This window comes from Hibiscus syriacus, unplaced genomic scaffold (assembly GCF_006381635.1).
Source record: "Hibiscus syriacus cultivar Baekdansim isolate YM2019G1 unplaced genomic scaffold, ASM638163v2 tig00111920_pilon, whole genome shotgun sequence".
Lineage (NCBI taxonomy): Eukaryota > Viridiplantae > Streptophyta > Magnoliopsida > Malvales > Malvaceae > Hibiscus > Hibiscus syriacus.
This window is the reverse complement of record NW_024063214.1, coordinates 225,202-247,148: the sequence shown is the minus strand read 5'-3', so window position 1 is coordinate 247,148 and position 21,947 is coordinate 225,202. Positions and strand designations below refer to the sequence as shown.

At 32.5% G+C, this 21,947-nt stretch overlaps 1 protein-coding gene and 1 pseudogene across 2 annotated transcripts; both read right to left on the bottom strand.

Annotated features, from left to right (window-relative positions):
* Positions 1-1,206: 1,206 nt before the first annotated feature.
* Positions 1,207-2,492, bottom strand: LOC120172966 (E3 ubiquitin-protein ligase BOI-like). 2 transcript variants are annotated; one of them, XM_039180280.1, is made up of 4 exons: positions 2,213-2,492; positions 2,067-2,120; positions 1,838-2,018; positions 1,207-1,755 (listed from the first exon to the last, which is right to left on the bottom strand). In XM_039180280.1, the coding sequence occupies exons 1-4, from the start codon at positions 2,266-2,268 to the stop codon at positions 1,219-1,221; spliced, it is 828 nt and encodes a 275-aa protein (XP_039036211.1). In that variant the 5' UTR covers positions 2,269-2,492; the 3' UTR covers positions 1,207-1,218. The 2 variants fall into 2 exon arrangements, with proteins under 2 accessions (XP_039036211.1, XP_039036212.1); XM_039180281.1 differs by having other exon boundaries at positions 2,067-2,099.
* A 12,672-nt stretch (positions 2,493-15,164) lies between these two features.
* On the bottom strand, positions 15,165-20,532 carry LOC120172977 (annotated as a pseudogene).
* Between the last annotated feature and the right edge of the window lie 1,415 nt (positions 20,533-21,947).

Here is a 21,947-nt window from a genome sequence, read left to right as displayed (position 1 = left end):
TCATTTAGACATGGCAATATGATATTATATATACCAGGTGACACAATCTCACTATATCATTGGAGTAATTAAAAATGAACAAGTTATCAAATTTAGGGATTAATATGGACCCAAAACTTTAGGGTGTAGTTGGGAACTTTTTTTATGTTTAGTGACTGAATGTTTCTTTCTCTGTATATTGAAATTAAGGTCTAATTTTGAAATTTCATCACTGTATTTTACTATATCAATATTTCATTTTCTATTTCAATAAGATATACTAACATATCATTCAACTACATCAAATATTAACATGAAAGAAAATTGTCATTCTTCTCTCCTCGATTCGAATTAGAAGCCAAGAGAGTGAAGGCTACTATTTTCTATTTAAAAATTTCCATATAACAACATTATAAGTATCATTCATCTAATGTCCAAATTTTGTAATAAGATGAGGGGAATGTCTTATCTATTTATATACAACGAACTAAAAGAATATAATTTCATGTGTTTTGTGCTAGACTTTGACCCCAAATGGTAAATTCTAATAGATTAAAACGAAAAGGTTGATTTCTTAATTTTATAAAGTTGATGAATGAACTTCACAATTAAGCACAGGTCGGCCTAATTTCTTTTATTCAAATAATGACGACAAACCAAACCTCTTTTAGATAGTTGGATTAGACGTATTAGCATAATCCTACAATTAAGTAGCTGCCAAACTTAGCTAGTTAGTGGGTCTGTTAATGTAAGCATATATAGCATTTAATTAAATCTTATTCATTTAATTCCAAGTAAAGGTATGGACTGACAAGACATTTTTCTATTAGCCAATTTCATCATTGATAACGAAAGGCAACTAATACTTAATTTCTTTTTTTTTATTAACCTTGGCTAGGTATAAAAATTATTTGTTGAAAGATAATTTTTAATTACTTAAAATTAAATATTTATACTCTTGATTATTTTAATACTCTGACTGGAATCTTAAGAAATAACAACAATCAATCTTAAGTTATCTAAAGATAGTACATTTGTTAGTTTGATTAACTGATAAATTTTTTTGGATTTTCATAAATACTCATAATTTAACACCAAAGATGGAGGAGAAATAAAGAAATTTTATATGATCCATTTCTTGAAACATATTTATTTTTTTGTCTTTTTCATTTTTTTTTTGCTGTATTTTGTTTTCCTTTTCACTAAAGCTCTAAATAAAAGAGACGTAGAAAATTTGTTTCAAGACATGTTAACATGAACACTAGCATTGGTGGCAGAGTCACAAACAGGGCAACCGGCTACCCGAGTGGACCCGCACATTGCACACAGACAAAGATGCCGGCATGGCAGCAACACCACACTCGACTCCTTCTCCCCGCACTTTCTGCACTTCCCCGTCGCCTGCTCTTGCGGCTGCTCCACTGCCAGCACCCTGCGCCACCCTTCGTCGCTGCTTCCGCAGCTAGACTCTGCATCAGCAGCCGACCCTCCGCCATTCGCGTGGCGTTCTTCGCCGACCTGGGCGAGGACCTGTTCTAGATTGGTGCGCAGAGAATTGGCGGTGGCTGCGGTCGTTTGAGCCAGGTCCCGCCATAGTTGGTTCTCCAAACTGAGGCTTTTCACCCTTTCTTGAAGAACCCAGTTCAGTTTCCCCATTCTTTGAATCTCATCATCTTTCTCCTTCAGTTTCTTCATAACACCTTCTTGGATCGCCGTCATAAACATTCTCGATTGTTTCTTCCTCCTTTCTTCAACCTCCACACTCACCTTCTCTATCTGTAAAGTAATCAACCAAAAAAAAACATGAATAAATCACCATTAGACAAAACTTTATTTTTTTTCTAAAAAGAACACTCACATGTTGAGCAATCAAACGGTCGATTTCTTGTTGCTGTTGTTGCTGGATCTGAGAGAAAACGCCAGAAAAATTGTTCTTTCGAGGAACTGTGTACGATTCATCTCTTGGCCTTTTCCTCTGAGCCGAAACTGGGATATTCATGTTATACGTAACCCCACTATCAGCTTTGTTGATTGAAGTTCTGCAAATAGATTGACAAACAGTTGTTTCAACCAAAGGAACACAAGTGTTCATCTGGGTATTGTATATATTCCCACTCCCTTGATTAACTTTAATAAAATCTCTGCTACAACCAGAAACAAAATCCCATGTTAAAAAAATGAAGAAAAAACCCAGAATTTATACAGAAACAGCGGTGGATAGTTTGAAGTTTACCCGTTGGGGATGAACAGAGGAGGAAAAAGATTCATATTCGGAGCTTTGACTGCCATTTGATTCTGCGTTTGCTTAAGTCTTTGTTGTTTGAGAATGATATATAAAGTGAAAGTTGGAGAAGGGAAAGGGAGAGAGAGAGATAAAAGGAGACTTCTTTGGTATTGGAGGGGAGAGAGAGATGGATGAAGCAGCAACAGATTTATTATGGTATGGTTCTTAATAGTGAGAGAGAAAGTCAAAAAAAGACTTTCCAATTTTTTTTTAATTAGTAAAACATGGGGTAGCAGTGGCAGATTTTGTCTTTAGATTAGATTTGGTTTATAAGATAAATTCCTCACTTGGTCATTGTATTTTATGTTCATTAAAATTTAAGTTCCTTTATTTACAATTTCAAGAATTCCCCCCGTGTTTATCTCGGTAAAAGGAAGACTTAAGCGGGGCAAAAAGGGGATTTGAACATCATCACTTTTTGGTTCTGTCAGACGTGGGATTTAGTGTTTTTAATGAAAAACTGATTATGGGCCGGCTGTCTGTCACACACGCATATATATAATATATTTTATCTTAGAAACTGATATACTGCATATCTGCCACGTATTCGAACCACAAAGTCTCTGCCACGTAAGCTGATATATACGAACCAACGAAGGGGTGAATTGAGAGAGGATAGACAGATAATCTTCGAAAATTTTGAAATATTCATATATTTTAATATTTATAATTTATTGTTATCCGTTTAGTTTTTTAAAATTATATCTTTTGACATAAAATTATATGTAATCATTTTAAATAAACTTCCAAAAAATAAAATAAATAAAATAGTAACAGGTGAAAGGGTCCGTTGTGAACGTGGCCAAGAGGTGGACCCCACTAACTTTTTCACATGTGTGAAGCGTGGGATCTTTTGGCTAGTCTACGTTTGTGGGTCCCGTTCTAAAGTTGCGGTTTCCCGTTCCGCTGCCTTTTCTTTGTTTTATTTATTTTACTTTTTGTGTCAGTGTACGGACAATTGAGCGTAATAATAGCGGTAATCAGTGCGAATTCTCATGTGGGACCCTTTCTGACATTTGGTGTAATTTTGGATCCCATCCTTTATTTTTCTAAAATTAAGATATCAATCCTTCTATTTTAATCTTTCAAAATTTTATATGGAAATCGAGAAATTAGTCCTGAGGTCTTTTAATAATTATAATTGTAAGATACATTCTATGTATAATTAAAATCTAGATAAATTTATACAAACCTATGATAAAGTTACTCAAAATCGAGTATCTAAAAAAACAACATTATTTTTTATCATTAAGATCACTCCTAGAATTCTTGTTAAATAATTATTTTAATTTTCCTTTAAAAGTAATTATTAGAAAATTTTAATAAAAATATATATTAGATTTTATTTAAATAAAGTAGACAAATTTGTGTGACATGTTAGGAGTTCAATCGGTTTGACATGATAATGGTTAGAAAGGTGAGAGAATTAACGTGACATTTTCATACTCAAATATTAGGGGTTTTTTCAGATTAATTTGAGTTCAAAACGAATGATATTTAAAATAAACAGATAAATACGACGACAATAATAAAGATTTGACATCTTTATTACGACAGAATTAAATTATTTACAATTTATTTATTTTGATATAAATATTAATTTATTATAACTATAAACCTTATGTGCACGATAGTGGTCGGTTTTAGATATAATTATACATATATATTTTAATGTAATTGTAATTTGTAAAGTGAATTGATAGTAGTCGTAATTAAAAAAAAAAACTCAAGCCAACAGTTAATGATAAATTGATGAATACATGGATGATGAATTTTCTTGCTTGCCAAACAGTCTCAAGTTTTGTCGGTGGGCTGAATTTTCCAGGAAGGTTAAAAAAAGAAAAGAAAGGGAAAATGGGGTAAGAAAAAAAATACATTGCATATGAAGCAAAGTATATCCATTATTGAAGGAGGTCAACCACGTCCATCGGGATAGATGCCAAAACCAATCAATGATAGTTTGTTTAATTAGCTGACTGACCAGTCATGATCCTTCATAACTCCAAAATTCTCCCAGCGACCAGACTTTGGGTCCTCTTTTCCCACATTCATTCTGAAACGATGCCAAAAGTATTGCATACTACATTCACCGTGAGATGCTTTTTTTGACCACATTAATGATATTAAGCTATATATATATATATTTCAAAAGATATATCTAATGAGATATATAATGTTATTTTTTAAAAATTTATGATTATTTTATTTTATTTTTCACTATGAAATTAATGTTCATCATGTCTATCTCATCTACTAGATACTTCACATGAAATCAAATAGTCAAAAACATCACTCAAATATCATTTGTTATAAGATTATTGTTTTATTCTTAAAAGACATATCTTATAAGATGTATAATGTTACGACATTTAAACTCTAAGATTCTATGTAAATCAGAAAATGTAAAGTTAATATTTTTGTTTTTTAAGGCATGATATACACAAAAATAAAATTATAAATGAGATGAATAATAAATAGAAGAGTACAAGTCGCCCCACACAAGTCCCCCCACCCTATATATCTAACATCTCCTCCCCTAATTGAATTCCCTCTCACACACGCACTTTCAAATGGGAAAGAAAGCAGTCAATACATCAATTAAAGAAGAAAAGGATAAAAGAAATGAGAAATATTGGAGTTAATTGTCTGCCACCTACCACCACCCAGACGGATTAAAGGGATAGATGACATAATCTTCTCTAAAAAGTTAAAATTATTATGTATTTTAGATTTTTATATCCTTTTTATTAAAATTAAAAATCTAAGAAAATTATTAATTAAAATTCATTCTTTCTAAGTTTAAATTCGCATCTTACTATAAAATTCTGTGTCCTTTCTTGACCACCCACCACCACCACTAAAGATGGAGATACTTATAGATTGATGGGGCTCCCTAGGGCTGTGGCTTGGTTTTCGGGGCTCTGTACAAATTCTTATGAAGGGGCTCCTATTTTCTAGATATATTCGATTTTAGGACAACAATAGTGGTGTTTTTTTGACAAACGCCGCGATAGATCCATCTATAATAGCGTTTTATCAATAAAGCCGTAATAATAATGGCGTTTTTTAAAACGTCACAATAGGTCCATTTATAGTGGCGTTTATTGGAAAACGCCACTATATATATACTTTTTTGGGGCCCTATTTTTTGGGGTCCCTGCGCGGTCGTGCAGTTCGCGCCGTCTCAGCCACGGCCCTGGGCTCCCCCACCCCACCACCTTCCCCAGTTATTCATCTTTCTCTATTTCTCTCCTTTTTCTTTGTGGCCATCCCTTCTATTACTGCCTTTGATTCCACCATATCTCCTTATGGGTTTTAACTTTAACACCCTCTAAAAGATGATAGAAAGATAACTTTAACTTACTGACTATGATATGATAAAATTTGATCACAGAATCTCAAACAACTATCATATATTATTCATCATATTGACGTTCAACTTAGACAACTACCAATCTTTTAACAGAAAAGGACGAGTTCGGAATACAATGAATAGTCAGGTGACTATTTATAACTTTTAATAGTCGATGGACTTAATAAAATAACATTTTATAATCAAATACTATTTTGTAATTTTTAATATTCAATGAGCTTAATAAAATAATAGATATAGAGGACTATTTGTGTATTTGACCCTTGATTTTATTATATTTATTTATTTTATTTTAATGTCACCCACTTTTTGATAAGATTTATGAGATGAGCTAAATTAAAAGTTTTGGTTTCAAGAAATGTGGGGACAAAGCTTCATTGGACGTTGTTGCATTTTCTGACAAATGAATATTGTTATATGGTTTACTTTGAATAGCATAATTTAACACTTAAAGGTGAAAGAAATAAAAATAACTAAAAAAATACAATTGTTGAAGAGAGGAATTCCTTTAAATACAGACAATTTATACCTATTTTGCAACAACTTTCCATAAACTAATGAGCATCTCTTATTCTCTTGTTGGTTTAGTTGAAAATTATGGATTACTTTCTGTAATTATTTGGGTATTCAGTTAGTGATGCATAATGATTCGGTGACTTTCTTGGAAGCTTGGGGAATCCTCGGTGCTGCTTCTATAAGCAAGGTTTGGTCGTATATCTCCTTGCTCTAATTTGGACTGTGTGACTTTTTAGGAATGATGTAGTATTTAATAATTTGAAATTTTGGTATTCCGACCATGGAAAGGGACAAAGATTAGATATGGTGCCCTTGGCGGTGGCAATAGGCTATAGCAAGTCATTTTATTGATAAAAAATAAATCTTTTGAAGGCTGCTAAAAACCTAAAGTTTCTGACTTTGTGTGATCCGGTCATTAGACACGTTTTATTCATCAAAATTATTGCCGCACAAATCCGACCAATTTTGCGGCCAGGCATTCAAACATTCCTTGATGGGGATAGATTTACAATAAATTAAAGGGATTTTAGTATTTAAATTATTTATTTTGATATTTAATTTTTTTATTTATTAATACTATTTTTTTTAATTTTTTTGTTTGTTTTAGTACTCGTCGTTAAAACTTTTAATTTTTTGTTTTATTTTAGTATCCTTTCAAAATTTAACATTAATTTTTTTTAAAAAAAATGACAATCTAGGTACTCAAAATGGACCAAAATTTATAGTTTAAATACTAGATGCATTAAGTTTTTAATGATCGGATACTAAAATAAAACATCAGATATAATTTTGAAAAGTAAAAAATGTAAGTATTAAAATGGATTGAAACTAATAGTTTAGATATTAAATGTAAAATTTACAATAATTTAAATGAGAATGACCAAAAAAGATGTCATAAAGTGGCTATATTTTTTAAAAATATTAAATTCTATCCACACAGTTCGATCCATGTATAAGTATAATTTACAGATAATGAATTTATATAGTTGATTTTCGTTTTCCCCATCAATTATTAGCTAAATTTGAGGGGTCATTTTCCTCCACTAATTGTAAGGTCCAAGTAATCTATTATTTAAATGGATAGCTGCTTTAGCACATACAATCTGCCTAACATGTGTTATTCATGTTTAGTTATTATTATTATTATTATTATTATTATTATTATTATTATTATTATTATTATTATTATTATTATTATTATAGTTTTTTAGCCCAATGATGATAACAGATAAATTTATTAAAATTTATTAGTTTAATAGGGTAGTTCAAAGTTTATTTTAGGATTTACGGTATTTACTATAATGAATGATGAATTTGTCATGTGAAGATAATGAGTTTCGAAAAAAAAAAATTTATTCAAATTCGTCACGTGAGTCTGACGAGTTCCGAAAAATATAATTTTTTATTAAAATCCGTAAAATATGGATAACAAGTTCTAATAAAAAAATATATTTTATTAGAACTCGTCATACTCACGTGATAATTTCCAAGATACTATAGTAAATATCATATATAGCTAAATAATTTTTTAATCACCCTAAAAACCTAAAAAATTATTACACAAGCGTTAAACGGCTGATTTTGCCTCTGCTACCCTAATTACATGATTGACTTCAAATCTACTTAATTAATCCATCTTTTTCAACGACCACAAGAAAAAGTTTTCTAACAAAACTTTATAAATAATATATATTTAGTGTATATATTTTCAAAACTTTCTTAAAATCTATTTAACTAATAAAACTGTTTTTATTTTATTAGGGTAAAGTATACAAATGGTCCTCCAAGTATAAAGTAATGATTTATTAAGTCTCTCAACTATTAAAAGTTACAAAATGGTTCTTTGACTATAAAATGTTACTTTATTAATTCACTCGATTAATAAAAGTAACAAAATGGTCATCGGATTATTCATTATGTTTCAAACTCGAGCTTTTATGTTAGAAAATAACAGTTGTCTAAGTTGGACGTTAACATAATGATTGAGATATGATAATCGTTTGAGATTCTAGGATCGAACTTTATCATATCACATTTAGGAGGTTAACATTTAGCTCAGAATACAGTCAACTTGCTAACAAAAAATGACGAGTTTGTCACATAATGAATAGTCGGGTGACCATTTTATAACTTTCAATAGTCGAGAGAATTAATAAAGCAACACTTTATATTTGAAGGACTATTTTATAAATTTTAATAGTAGATGGACTTAATAAAATAATATCTTATAATCGAGGACCATTTGTATACATTACCCTGTGTACTTTACCCTTGTTATTATTAATAGGGGTGTGCAAATCCAGGTACTCGAAGTGTCGGGTACCCGGATCTTCGGGTAATTGATTTCTCGGCCCGTGTCCCGACCCAGATGTTCTGGGTACCCGAATACCCCTTTTTTTCCTTCAAATTATTAATTAAAAACACACACAAATTTAAATGTTCGAAACTTTGAATTACATAGTCCAACATCCAAACATAATTAAAAAATGTCATGTTAGCATCATTGTTCATTTTTAAATATGGGTGACCAAAACAGAATCAAAACGTAACGTTAGGTATAATTTTGAAAAAAATAATAATCGAGTGACCAAAAAATAAATTAGATAATATATAAGTGACCAAATAGGTAGTTTACCCTAAATAAAAATATATATGAATTATATTAGATAATATATAAGTGACCAAATAGGTAGTTTACCCTAAATAATAATCGAGTGACCAAAACATAAATTAGATATATAAGTGACCGAAAAGGTAGTTTACCCTAAATAATAATAGTTACCAAAACATAAATTAGATAATATATAAGTGACCAAATAGGTAGTTTACCCTAAAAAAATCCCTAACCGGGTAGCCGAAAAAAATTCAATTTTGTGACCCGGGCCCAACCCGGGAAATGTCGGGTAATTTTCTTTAGAAACTTACCCATTTTTTTAGGTTTGGGTCGACGGGTCTAGTCAACCAGGTCGGGTATTTTTGCACATCCCTAATTATTAATTCAATTAAATTAAATTTCAATAGATTAATCTGATATTGCAATACTGGAATTAAAGAACCGTCTAATTATATTATAAACTAATGAGTAATTAAAAGAAATACAAGTTGGGTTTGTTTATCCAAATCACGAGAGAAGATGATTAAAGACAAAGCAGTGTTTGTTGAAACCAAAACCTCGTTGCAATGTTAGCTGTGACCGACGACAAATTGTGTAATTAATTCCAATGGTTTTGGACAGACAACGTTTAATTAATTTATTTTACCACTTAATTACGCCAATATTATATGTCCATAGACACGACAATTCATTGTGTTGATATTATATTTACGAATTAATCTAATATATTATATAATTGAAATAGATTATTGGATATATTTTATGGAAGATACTCAAATGCCCATGCAGGTGATTTGAATTTCATCAATTTAATGTAATATGGTTTAATTTCTCCATCCACGCGAAAGTTGTTAGGAGAAAATATGACAAATTAATCGACTAATCTCCTCGTGCACAAAGTTTAGGGCGAATAAAATCTTATTGGATAGAGAAAATATTAATTTTGAGTTGTTAGAATATTCACGCTATCAAAGGGCACACTTCGAATAGAGTGGACACATTCAGTAAAATAAAGAATTAATATAAAAAAATTTAGATTTCAGAGTAGACACGTGTCCACTCTAAATTCTACATGTATACGTTACTGTCCCCGTCGTTTTTTAACTGACTAATCAATTTAAAGAGTAAAAATAATTCAATTATGAAAAAACATGTCATGAGATTGAGGGGAAGAAAATATCAAGTCCAGGAAAGATGAGATATTAATCTCACATCATAAAGAAAAAAAAATCCTAAAATTTATAAACAGTGATATACATACTATTAAACATTGTTTTTGAAAAATAAATAATAATCACATCACATATTGCACTATTTGTCACCCTATTCATATTGTTTATAGCTAATTAATTTATTTAAAAACTCGATTCAAATCAACCAGGGAAGATAATTTTTTAATAGGAAAGAGCTACTTAGCATCCTATCTCCAGCTCTCTCTTTTCCTATCGTGAATAGAGAAACTAATGCCAAGAACACTCGATCTCCTCATATAAGGAGAAAAATATATCATGTAGAGAAAAACAAAGTTAGAAAGATAATGAAATTCTTTCTTTCTTTATTTATGCTCAGTTATTCCCCACATGCTAAGGGGGCATACAAATCACCAATTTTTATTTATTTATTTATTTATTTATTTGTCTAAAATAATTGGAGTATTTGATTGCTGCTGGACCGTCAAAATTGGTTGAATAATGCAATGGAAAAAAAATTCTTCACATAGTGAAGTCGAACAATTATTTGCTTAAGTATAGTGATTGCTACAGTGACCACCATAGGTCTCCAGGAGTACACGGCGACCTCCATAGGTCTCCAGGAGCACACGACGACCTATGGAGCACTTGAAGACCTATTGAGCTGCAACAGCGAGGGAAGAGGGAAGAGAGAAGAGTTACTGCAACAGAGGAGGCTTTGTCGCAAGGAGCACTTGGCGACCTATGGAGCATTTGACGACCTATGGAGCACTTGGCGACCTATGTAGCACATGGCGACCAATGAGGTCACTGTAGCAAGCACCTCAGTTCAATAAATAATTTAGTTAGAGCCCTATATGAAGAATTTTTTTCCAACACTCTACATGGGCGAGCCCTGCAGGACCCCTACCATCAATGATTCTCTCTGTGTGTATGTGCAGAAGTTTAATGAACTGGACAGAAAAGCAAAGCACATGCATTGTTAAGAGCAATGGGACCATGATTCCCTTAGCCCCGAAATTTTGCATCTCTGTTCGATATGGTTGCTTTGGCCTTTTTTGGTTTTATGTTGATTTCCAATTTCACATCTTTTTGGGGTTTTTCTTTTATATTAGATGGGTCCCTTGATGTGGGATCAATGGTTTTTTTTTGGCTCAATACCCTATACGGGTCAATTATTTAGGGTATTGAGCCAATATGGAAATTATTTTGAGAACTATGATATTCTCTACAGTTCACAACAAATTGGTCACCTCGAGGTGTCCAGTTCCATTAAATATAATTTTTAATAGATGGGTCTCACGTGAACCATTAAATTATTAGTTTTATTGGGACTTGTCATGTTGAGATGACGATTCTATTAAAGAAATTTTTTTTGTTAAAAAAATTAATTTAGAAAATTAAAAAAAAAGAACTCATTACCTCGGTGATGAGTTCCACTAGGTAAAAATTTAAAAAAAAAATAAATTAAGATAAAAATTTAAAATTTTTATTAAAGATAAAATTGTTTACAAAGTAAAAAATTATTTACAATCTAATAAAATTAATTTATATTTCTTTAGCTCTTGTCGATATCGAGGAGTTGTCGAATAATAATATCGTGGGGCTCGTCGACTACGCCGGGTTCGTCTGCCTTGATCGTCATCGACGTCATCTTCATCAGCTGCATCTTGGGTTGGTTGTTGAAAAAATTGAGGTGTACTCAACACACTCTAAGACGCACCTTCGAAATAAGGGAATGAGTTTATGGTGTTTGACGTCATCATAGCCGTTACTAATTCTACTTGGCGACTTCGTTTACTATATACGAAGTGATCCCATTCACCCTGACCCACATCTTCATGTACCATAGATGTGTGTTGAATTGCATCCCAAGAATGTCCAACCCAAGTCGACTGAGTCACGTCTGAAGTATAATATGAGGTATAAAAACCGAAACTAGCCTGAGATGCATGGTAGTAATCTTCAACGACAGATGTTGAAGAAGATAAAGATGCCGATGATTTCTTCTTGGACTTGGACTTGAGAAATCTGGCCTGGTGTTGTTCACATTCTTCCCTCTGTTATGTTGTTGTGAGATATGATTTTCCATTTGCTTCGTAATTTATGAGATAAGGGGAATGGTAGAAATTAAGGTCTAACGGTGTAATATCGTAAAGCGGGGGGAGTGATAGGTGACATTGATTTCAATTCTCGATATAGGTAGCGTACCTTGTCGGCCAATCTTCAGCATGTTTCCCATGCATATCGATTCTATGGTGTGCATCAATTTCAATGATATCCGTAGGAATCGACTGATGCTACACAAATTGTCGCATCACTCTATCAACGGCGTGCTACTCCTCAATCGTAAAATATAGTAACGGTGACACGACACACCATAACTCAGACCCCTAAAAAAATCCCACAAAAATAACCGGTGGATCTATCAATATACGAACGAAAGGAAAGAAAACTGTAAATATTAAATATCAAAGTTAATATATATAAAATTTTTAAAAACAATAAAAGAAAATTTGTATACCGCATATCGACCGACAATGTCGATCCTTATCCATATATATTTTGTTGTGGCACCCGACAACTTCGTATCGATTATTTTATGGCGCCATCTAAAAATATTTAAAAATAAAAAAAATTAAAAACTAAAAAATTAATAAAGTTTATCAAATTTAAAATATAATGTTAGAAATTTACCTTTCGACAAGAGGAAACTCGAGGGGGCTGTTGTATTCGGCGTAAAAAATGAGAACCGATACCACGCACAGGAGTGTAGCAGTATCAGACAACCTGCTACGTCGGCTTTTCGACCATGCTCGACAATAGATGCCTTGGAAAGCTCTCGATATAGAAATGCTAAAATCGCCGAGTCCCAACTGGTTCTGCGACACTTGTCGAAGTCATCTAATATTTGTAAATATTGTGTGTGAGCCAAATTATTGGATTTATCCAGTAATAATATCCCTCTGATACATTGGAGAAGATATGTATGGGATGCAAAAATAACCTCGTTCTCGGTAGAGTCCCTTGTTACTTCAATTTCAGACTCCAACCACGTCATTCTTAACTGATAGCCCTCCATGACATTTGATGACGACCACTTCCCAAAACTTGATACACCAACACCGAGGGGTCGTACATGTTCTGCTTCACCACCTAATCTCTATTGATAGGAACATCGAGTTGGTAAGCGACGTCTTCCAAGGTAATTGTCGCTTCACCACTCGGGAAATGGAAAATGTGCGTCTCAAGTCACCAACATTTGGTTAGAGCATCGATCAACGTCGGGTACACCTTGAAGCCATGTAGAAATATGGCTGAATAAAGACCGGATTGTTGAAGATATATCAACATCCATTTATGCATATCTTTCGAAGTCATCCTACACAAACAAATACTCCCTTCTCATTCCGGTGGGACTTTGATCGATGAAACATGGATGTTGTCGAGGCACAACATCTTTGCTCGAGAAACCATTTTTGGGATTTTGCATAGAAAGTCAAATTTTTCTCAATTGTGTTCGAATTTAGTGTTTGATGAGAAATCAAAACCCCAAATCCCTATTTATACCCAAATTAAAACGACTAGAATTTTTTTAGCTTATGACGAGTTCCATATGACCTTTGAATTTGATCGTTGACAAACAGCTTGAAACGACTATTTTTTAATTAAAAAAAACTCTTCATCTCGAGGTGATGAGTCTCCCCTTTTTTAATTTTCTAAACTAAATTTTTTAACAAAAAAAATTTCTTTAATGGACACGTTACCTCGACGTGACGAGTCCCAATAAAACCAATAATTTAATGACCATGTGGGACCCAACCGTTAAAAATTATATTTAATAGAATTTGTCACCCCCAGGTGACGAGTTCGTTATGAACTGTAGAGAATGTCGTAGTTTCTAAAATAATTCCCATGTTGGCCCAATACCCTAAATAATTTGACTGGCTTGGGGTATTGGGCAAAAAAACCGGGATCAATGTGCATGAAATCATGGCCCGAATAGCTGGCATTTGATATTTAGGGTTATGGATACAAAAGCTTGACTTTAACATCATTTAGTCTCACATTATTTATGAGATCCAGTGATAAAAAGTTTAATATAAGAATAAAACTAAGATCAAATAATAGAAATTTTAATGTTCCTTAAGTAAGATTTTAGTTCAAATCTTGTAAATGAAGAAAATAGTAGAAGAATTTTAATATCGTTTGAGAATCCAACTCGGACTCGAATATAATTGGGACCCACATAAGAGGCTTATATGGTTGTGAAGAGATTGAGGTCAAGTCAAGCCATTGGATCCAACAAAATCCAGGTCAAGTCAAAAAATCATTTGGTGGGTGGTGCCCAATAATGCAAACACCATTGCTTTCACTGGTAAACGTTCTTCATTGCGGGGTTGCTGTTTATGATAGTGCTGCTACTGGTTTTAACTTGGGTTTTGGTCAAAGTTTTCAAGTAACCATTGAAATGTTACATTTTTTTTTCATTGTAGAATTTTAGGTGTCCATTGACTCTTGAAGTTGATAAGGAATTAGACACGATTGCAGGTTTACCGGAGATATGTTCCAACTTGTAAGTAGTTGGATGGTGCATCAATTGACTTGTGAAAGTGTTTTTAAGACACTTTTCCACGTTTTATAATTATGTAAGAAAGTACTTGAATGATTACCAGGGTTCCTGCCGTTGGTGGCGCTCGTGGAGAAGAATTGTAGCTCTGTTTCAGGATGTCGAGCCAACTGCTTTGAAGGTAACCTAAGTGGTGGCAAATTTCCCTTTGGGAGAACAGAGTTAAGTTCATGATTAATGGTGCAAGCAAAAGGGTGCATTTGAATAAAGGCAGTGGCACTGTGTCCACTGGCCTAAATGTGTGGCTGTTCGGAACCGTGTGTTGACGGCAAAAACGACACTTATAGAAAGTACTTTCGGAACCAAACCGGAAAACTGGACACTGGGCCTTTGAAAGTCCTAAAGTAATTGCAGTTCAGTCTGATCGGTGCAAAGCTTTGAGGGACTAAAGAAGTATTTTACATGCAAAACAATATTGTCATTGGAATAGAAGAACATAAAACAAGTTCCTGTACAGAACAGACAATTTGCCAACTGACAGAAGTTCGATGGTTGCGAAAAGAACATTCATGTAAACAAAACGAAAAAAAATATAGGATATGTTCACAGTAAAAAATAACTTGCACCAAACATCAAGGTGATTGCTAAATGCAAGTATTTTATGACAAATATAAAGTCTATATGTATTCTGATATTTACCTCAGCAACATTCTCACAGAAGATGTGTGAAAGCTGATAAAGCCACTCATTTTTTTCCGCAGTTGAAACCGTGGCAAATAGAGAGGACAATGATGAGGATCAAGGCAATCAGTATTCCCAGAACAATGAGCTTGATCTTCATGTTTTGTAACCACATTTTTCTTCGATTTTAGTCCTCGTACTTCGAAAATCTTGAGCCTGCAAAGAGATCATTTCAGAAAGTTGTAAAACATGAATTGCAAAGCTAATGTGAGAAAAGCTTAAAATTATGTCTCCTAGCATGATTTTTTTATCAGTCAAGTTCTGCAGCAATATGACATACTCTAAAATCTAAAATTGTGTCACTGACCTGATGATGAAGATTCTCAGTCTTATCCACCAGAAGCTCTATCTTTTCCCCTCTATCTGACACCTGTAGGAACAAAATTCAGTAACGACTACAAAATATATGATCGAGTACCAAAATCTTATCATCATTTAAAGTTGGCGAATTGTACTTTGCCAGAAAGTATTGCAGGATGGCAACATCAACCAAGACCTACAGGAAAGTGTGATATTTAAGAAGCCGAACTAGATCGTTCCACGGAGGCACATGGTACGCATAGGCATTTGGAAAATGTAGCAAACCATTTGAACTATTTGAAAAGTTCGATAAATTCAATCCCGGACAAATTCAATGACGACCGTTAAGGTTCAGTAGAGGAAGTTCCATAACATAAAGGAATATCATGGCCTTATTAAGGTTATCGAAAGCAAGTCTCACTATGACTAGTTAGTAAAATTTAGCTTAAGAGTAAATGAAAGGTAGCAAGTAGAAGAGATAACAACAGGAGCATCACCATGTTGCAGCTAACACCAAAGCAAATCTACCTTTTCAATATTCTCCATCATAACACCTTTGACTTCCGAAACCTGAGCTTTAACCTTAGCAAACTTACTTATTTCTTCAGGATGCTCGATAAAGTATTGCATATGTTCTTTCAGTTTCGGCCTGTAATTAATAACAAGTTATATTTGCCAGAAAAATCAGAAAAGATCTCCCAGTTACGGATTTTCATAGTTTTAGTCAAGAGATGGATACCTGAATTCCTTGTTCAGGCTGTTGGCAGGAGCTGTAGCAGCCTTTCCACTACCATATTTTGACACAAAGTCATCCTTGATACGCTCCAGAAAAGCAATAGGTATTTGCCTTCCGGCTGACTGGTCTGCAACGACACAATAAGCTGCAACATTGAAAAGTCAATGAGAATGCAAATGATAACAAAGAAGAAGGTTCTTTCAGCAAGGAGTCAATTAGCTTTTCATTGAAGCAATACGCATAAACAATAAAATCCCACTGATTCTTGAATAGACTTCTAATAGTATCTTCTCTCCCACACCCCTTCTCCCTGCTCTCCTGTTTGACCACGAATGTGGAATGCAGAATACAGGGAAGATAAACCATATCAATATCCCTTTTCTCACTCGAAGTTAGTACATAAGAGTACAAAGATATGATGCATAGTACTAAATTGCGGCTGCAACACAGTGTAAACATTTCTCAAGGTCACCGCAACCGCATCCGCAATTTAGAAACTTATCCGGACAGCGATTTAGTACTATGATATGATGTATTCCGATCATCTATTTGCCAAGCAATCAATCACCTATTTTCCAGAGACAAACTCTATTAACATAAAAAAAACAGCAGCAGCAAAGCACAAGGATTCTATTTTCCATATCTAACAAGCAATCTTCTCATGATTAATCCGATGGCAGAAACCAAAATACAAAACTTCCCCTGTAGATCTTAAACCCCACACTTGAAATCAAGGAGACGACAATTTAAATTAATGAAAATGAAAATTAAAAGTATATAAAAAGGGGAGAAAAACTTAACTGTAGCCATTATCAACCAGATAGTTGAAGGTGTTGTCATCGCAGTTGTAAGTGAACTTGTTATTGGAAGAAGGAAGCTTTTGGAGGCACTGAAGAACCTGTTAAATTGGCTAGAATCGATTCGAGTTAAAACTGTTTTTATCTGTACTGTGAAGATCCGAAATCGATTTGAGTCGGAATTAGTGTTGACCTGAACCCGAGTTGGACCTGAAAATTGTAGATCTGAACCCGACCTGAGAACCACCTGAACCCAAATTGAACCGAAAATATGATACTCGAACCTCGAACTGCATCCGACTAATATGAACTCGAACCCGAGATTAACCTGATAAATAACTGGAATTACCCGACCTGTTATGAACCTGACCTGTAATTGACTCTACCTGTACTGTAAATGATCTGACATGTTATTAAAATGATATGATATTATTATGATTTATAAGTAAAGTTACAATTAATATAATTATGTTATTTTAAATTTAAAATAAACTTATGATAATTAAATTAATATGATTACTCTTTGAAATTTTATCATAAATTATTATGATAATCAAATTAATATAATTACATTTTTGAAATTTAATTTTATATTAATTATAACTTGTATATTATAAATTTGATTTTTATGTTAATTCCAATTCATAAATGTCTTACTATTTCTTATATTATAAATTTATTTAAAATCACTAAATTAAATTTAAATATTATCTTATTAAACTTGATTTTATTAAATTATATTAACTAAATTAAAATATTCATAAATCTAATTTACTTTAAATGTGAAAATTGAACAATAATTTAAGTAAACTTAACTTGATATTTTAAAATCAAAATATATTAATTGAAATAGACTTATTAAATATTAAAAACTTGAATAACATTACAAATATTAAATAAATATTTATAAATGAATATAATTTTATTACACTTGAAAACACTAAAAATACAATAAAATCAACTAAAAAAAATAAATATGTTGAATAAATGCTCTCAAATCTTATAGTTAATGTTTACAAGGCTAAAAAGCCTAACTATACTACCAGAAATGTCATCATCGAGCATATACCTAAATATTGTCAACATATTTAATTATGGGCAACTTTCTAGCTTTAAAAGCCAAAATGCCACCAACATAATTAAACATGAGTAACTATTTAGATAAAAATTTATAAGGTTCTAAAATTGATTTAAGTCAGACCAACAACAATAATTTACAAGACATCAGTGAGTAATAGACAGCAGCAATCGACAAGCATCATGTACCAATTCAACAAGCATTGTTGCATCGATTCAACAAGCATCTTGCATTAAGAAAGTATACAATCAGTGATAAAGCCAAAGGGAATTCGATGGCCAACAGTGCCAAACATTTACGACTTTACCAAACCCGTACAAATATCAAGTAGAAGCAAGCAATATCAAACATAAGCAAACAATATAAAACAAAGCAAGCAGAATCAAGCACAAGTATTGCATCTTGTAAGGTAGTAAGGCACCCTACAAAAGAAAGACTTATTAATAAACAATTTGAAAGTTTTATTAAATAAACATTATAAATATAAAATATTACTAGGTTACCTTTGAAGGGAATAAAGAAGACATAATCTTCTATTCGAATCTCCAATTCGAATGATTTCAGGTACCTTTAAACACCCTAAAAATTAAAAATAAATAAATAAATTGAAATATTAATGACATTAACATAAAAAAACAATTTGGATTACCTTTACAACGAAGACTCATTAACCACAGAAAGGTATTCTTCGTCCTTATCCTCCGACTCAAAACCATACAACCAATTACGGGTTGTTACAAAAATCTCAACATTTTTAGGTAAGAGTTTAGCTCTTAATTTGTTCAAAATTTGACCTCTCATACTAAAGGAGGATTCGAATGCAACCGAAGTAATTGAAATAGCCAATATATCTCTCGCCATGCAAGAAAGTACCGAATATGAAATACTTTGATTTTTCCAATAATCCAAAATATCAAATTCAGTTTCTCCAGTATGAGGGACAAGAGGCAAACTGATGTAAGAATCAACATCAGATCGTCCACTCCTTGAAGCAGCTAAATTAGCATCAAAAGTCTAAAAAATAAAAGACAAAGATTAGTAAATGAAAACAATAAATAAATAAAATAAATTCAACTGAAAATTGTAATTACTAACCTAAAATAAATCTGATTTTCTAAAAGCTCGAGGTCGATTGGAACTTGACTCACTTATGCCCAAGGATATGTTACTTTGGACAGAAGAAGAAGATGAAGAACCCACAAGATGCATTTTTTGAATAAAATACATATAAGTCAAGAAACTCATTATAAATGAGACTTACCCTCATTTGAACCTCATACTCAACATAAAAGAACATTGTACAACTCTTTCAGAAGTTGTAATTTATATCGAGGATCAAGTAAAACAACAAAAGATAGAATCATTGAGTGATCAGACTAATATTTCTCAAATAGTTCAAGCATGGGTCTAGCCATTGCAGAAATACATTCACATGGATCATTATGAGCATCACACAATAGTTTTTTAATTGAAACAACATTAGCCAAATACAAGTTAGAATTGGGATACTTAGAACCAGAGAACAAAGTAGTAATTTCATAAAAAGGCTCAAGAAAATCACAGATTATTTGAACAATTTCCCACTCTTGATCGGTAATGAAATCTAACTCATTTTCCCTATTAACAAATAAATTAATTGCTAATCTAGCCTCAAGTGCCCTATGAACCATCAAGTAAGTAGAATTCCATCGAGCTTATCACAGTCTTTAACAGCTAATTCAAATGCTCAAAGTCGAGAATCAAAGAATCAATAAACTTAACAATTTCACGTAATTTATTAACAGAATAATAAATTACCTTCAAACCTTTTTGAACTATCAAGTTCAAAATGTGGGCATCACATCTTATATGGAAGTACTTACCATTGAATGGAAAAGGAGAAATGACATTCAAATCATCTTTCAGTCTTCTGACCATTTTATCATTTGTAGAAGCATTATCAAGTGTAATTGTGAATGCTTTTTTTTCAAGACCCCACTCACATATCATCTTTTTAACAAACTTAAATATTGACTCCCCATCATGAGGAGGAGGAAAACGACGAAAATTAAGAATTTTAGACTGAAGTTTCTAACAGGATTTTCAGCTAGAAAATCTTTATATGGTTGGTATTTCTCAGTATGCCTTTTAGGGTTATAAGTACCAATATAAGAATCATCTTTATACGTTTTAACTTTGCAATACTTACACTCGGCATAAACAGAACCATCATCAGATTTGGTAAATGTGTAGTGGTCCCAAACAGGAGAGGTTCTTCTCCTAAATTCTGAACCAATGGACTTCTTCTTAGAGGATTTATTTAAGTCAATTGCTTTAGACAGTACATCATTGACATCCCATGGCAAAAAAAACATGGTTAGTTTACATCAACAACAATAAACCAGTACATCATTTACATCAACAGCAATAAACCAGTACATCATTTACATCAATAGCAATAAACTAGTACATCATCTACATCAACAACAATAAACCAGTACAAAATTAACATCAACAACAATAAACCAGTCCATAATTAACATCAACAACAAAAAACCAGTACATCATGTACATCAATAACAATAAACCAATACATAATTTACATCAATAATAAACCAGTACATCATTTACATCATCAACAATAAACCAATACATAATTAACATCACAACAATAAACCAGTACATAATTAACATCAACAGCAATAAACCAGTACATCATTTACATCAACAACAATAAACCAGTACATAATTTACATCAACAGCAATAAACCAGTACATCATTTACATCAACAACAATAAACCAGTACATCATTTACATCAACAACAATAAACCAGTACATCATTTACATCAATAACAATAAACCAGTATATCATTTACATCAACATCAATAAACCAGTATATCATTTACATCAACATCAATAAACCAATATATATATATATCAAACATATACAAAGAAATGAATGGGCAGTTTACCCCTTTCAGAATGAATGTCATTCTGATCTGCTGGGTTTTGACATAAAAAACAAATAAATAATAAATTAATTCGAATATTAAAATAAAATTTAAAAATGAAACAGAAAGGAATGGGAAGTACCTGAGTAATTCAACTCGTACGAAAAACTATCCGTGAAACCGTAGGAAAAAATAAAGGCTTTGAATAGTTTAGTGTTTAAGGTTTAGGGTTTGGGGTCTGGGCTAAGATTAGTTTGGGCTTGGGTTCTGTTTGGATTTGGGTTCGTGTTTGGGAGGGTTAGGGTCAGGGTTAGGGTTAGTTTGGGATTAGTTTAGGGTCTAGTTAAGGGTTAGGGAAGATGAATAGTATTTTAGGGTTAGGGTTAGAGAAGATGAACATTTTGTGTTTTGGTGTTTGATCGAAAAAACTAAGTTGGTTTTAAGATTTGGGTGTTTGTAAGGATTTAGGGAAGAACACAGATGAACAATGGATGAATTTGTGATTGTTTGATCGAAATAAACACGATATGGTTTGTGTTTAGGTGTTTTTGAAGATCAAAGAGGGGTTTTGGGGAAGAACTGGATGAACAAATGAAGAACACGGAAGAATATTTGGGTGTTTGATCGAAAAAAAAACGAAAATGTTTGTGTTTAGGTGTTTGTGAAGATCAAAGAAGGGTTTTAGGGAAGAACTGGAAGAACAAATGAAGAACACAGAAGAAATTTGGGTGTTTGATCGAAAAAAACACGAAAATGATTTGGTTTAGGTGTTTTTGAAGATCAAAAGAGGCTTTTGGGGATGAACTGGATGAACAAATGAAAAACACGATTGATTT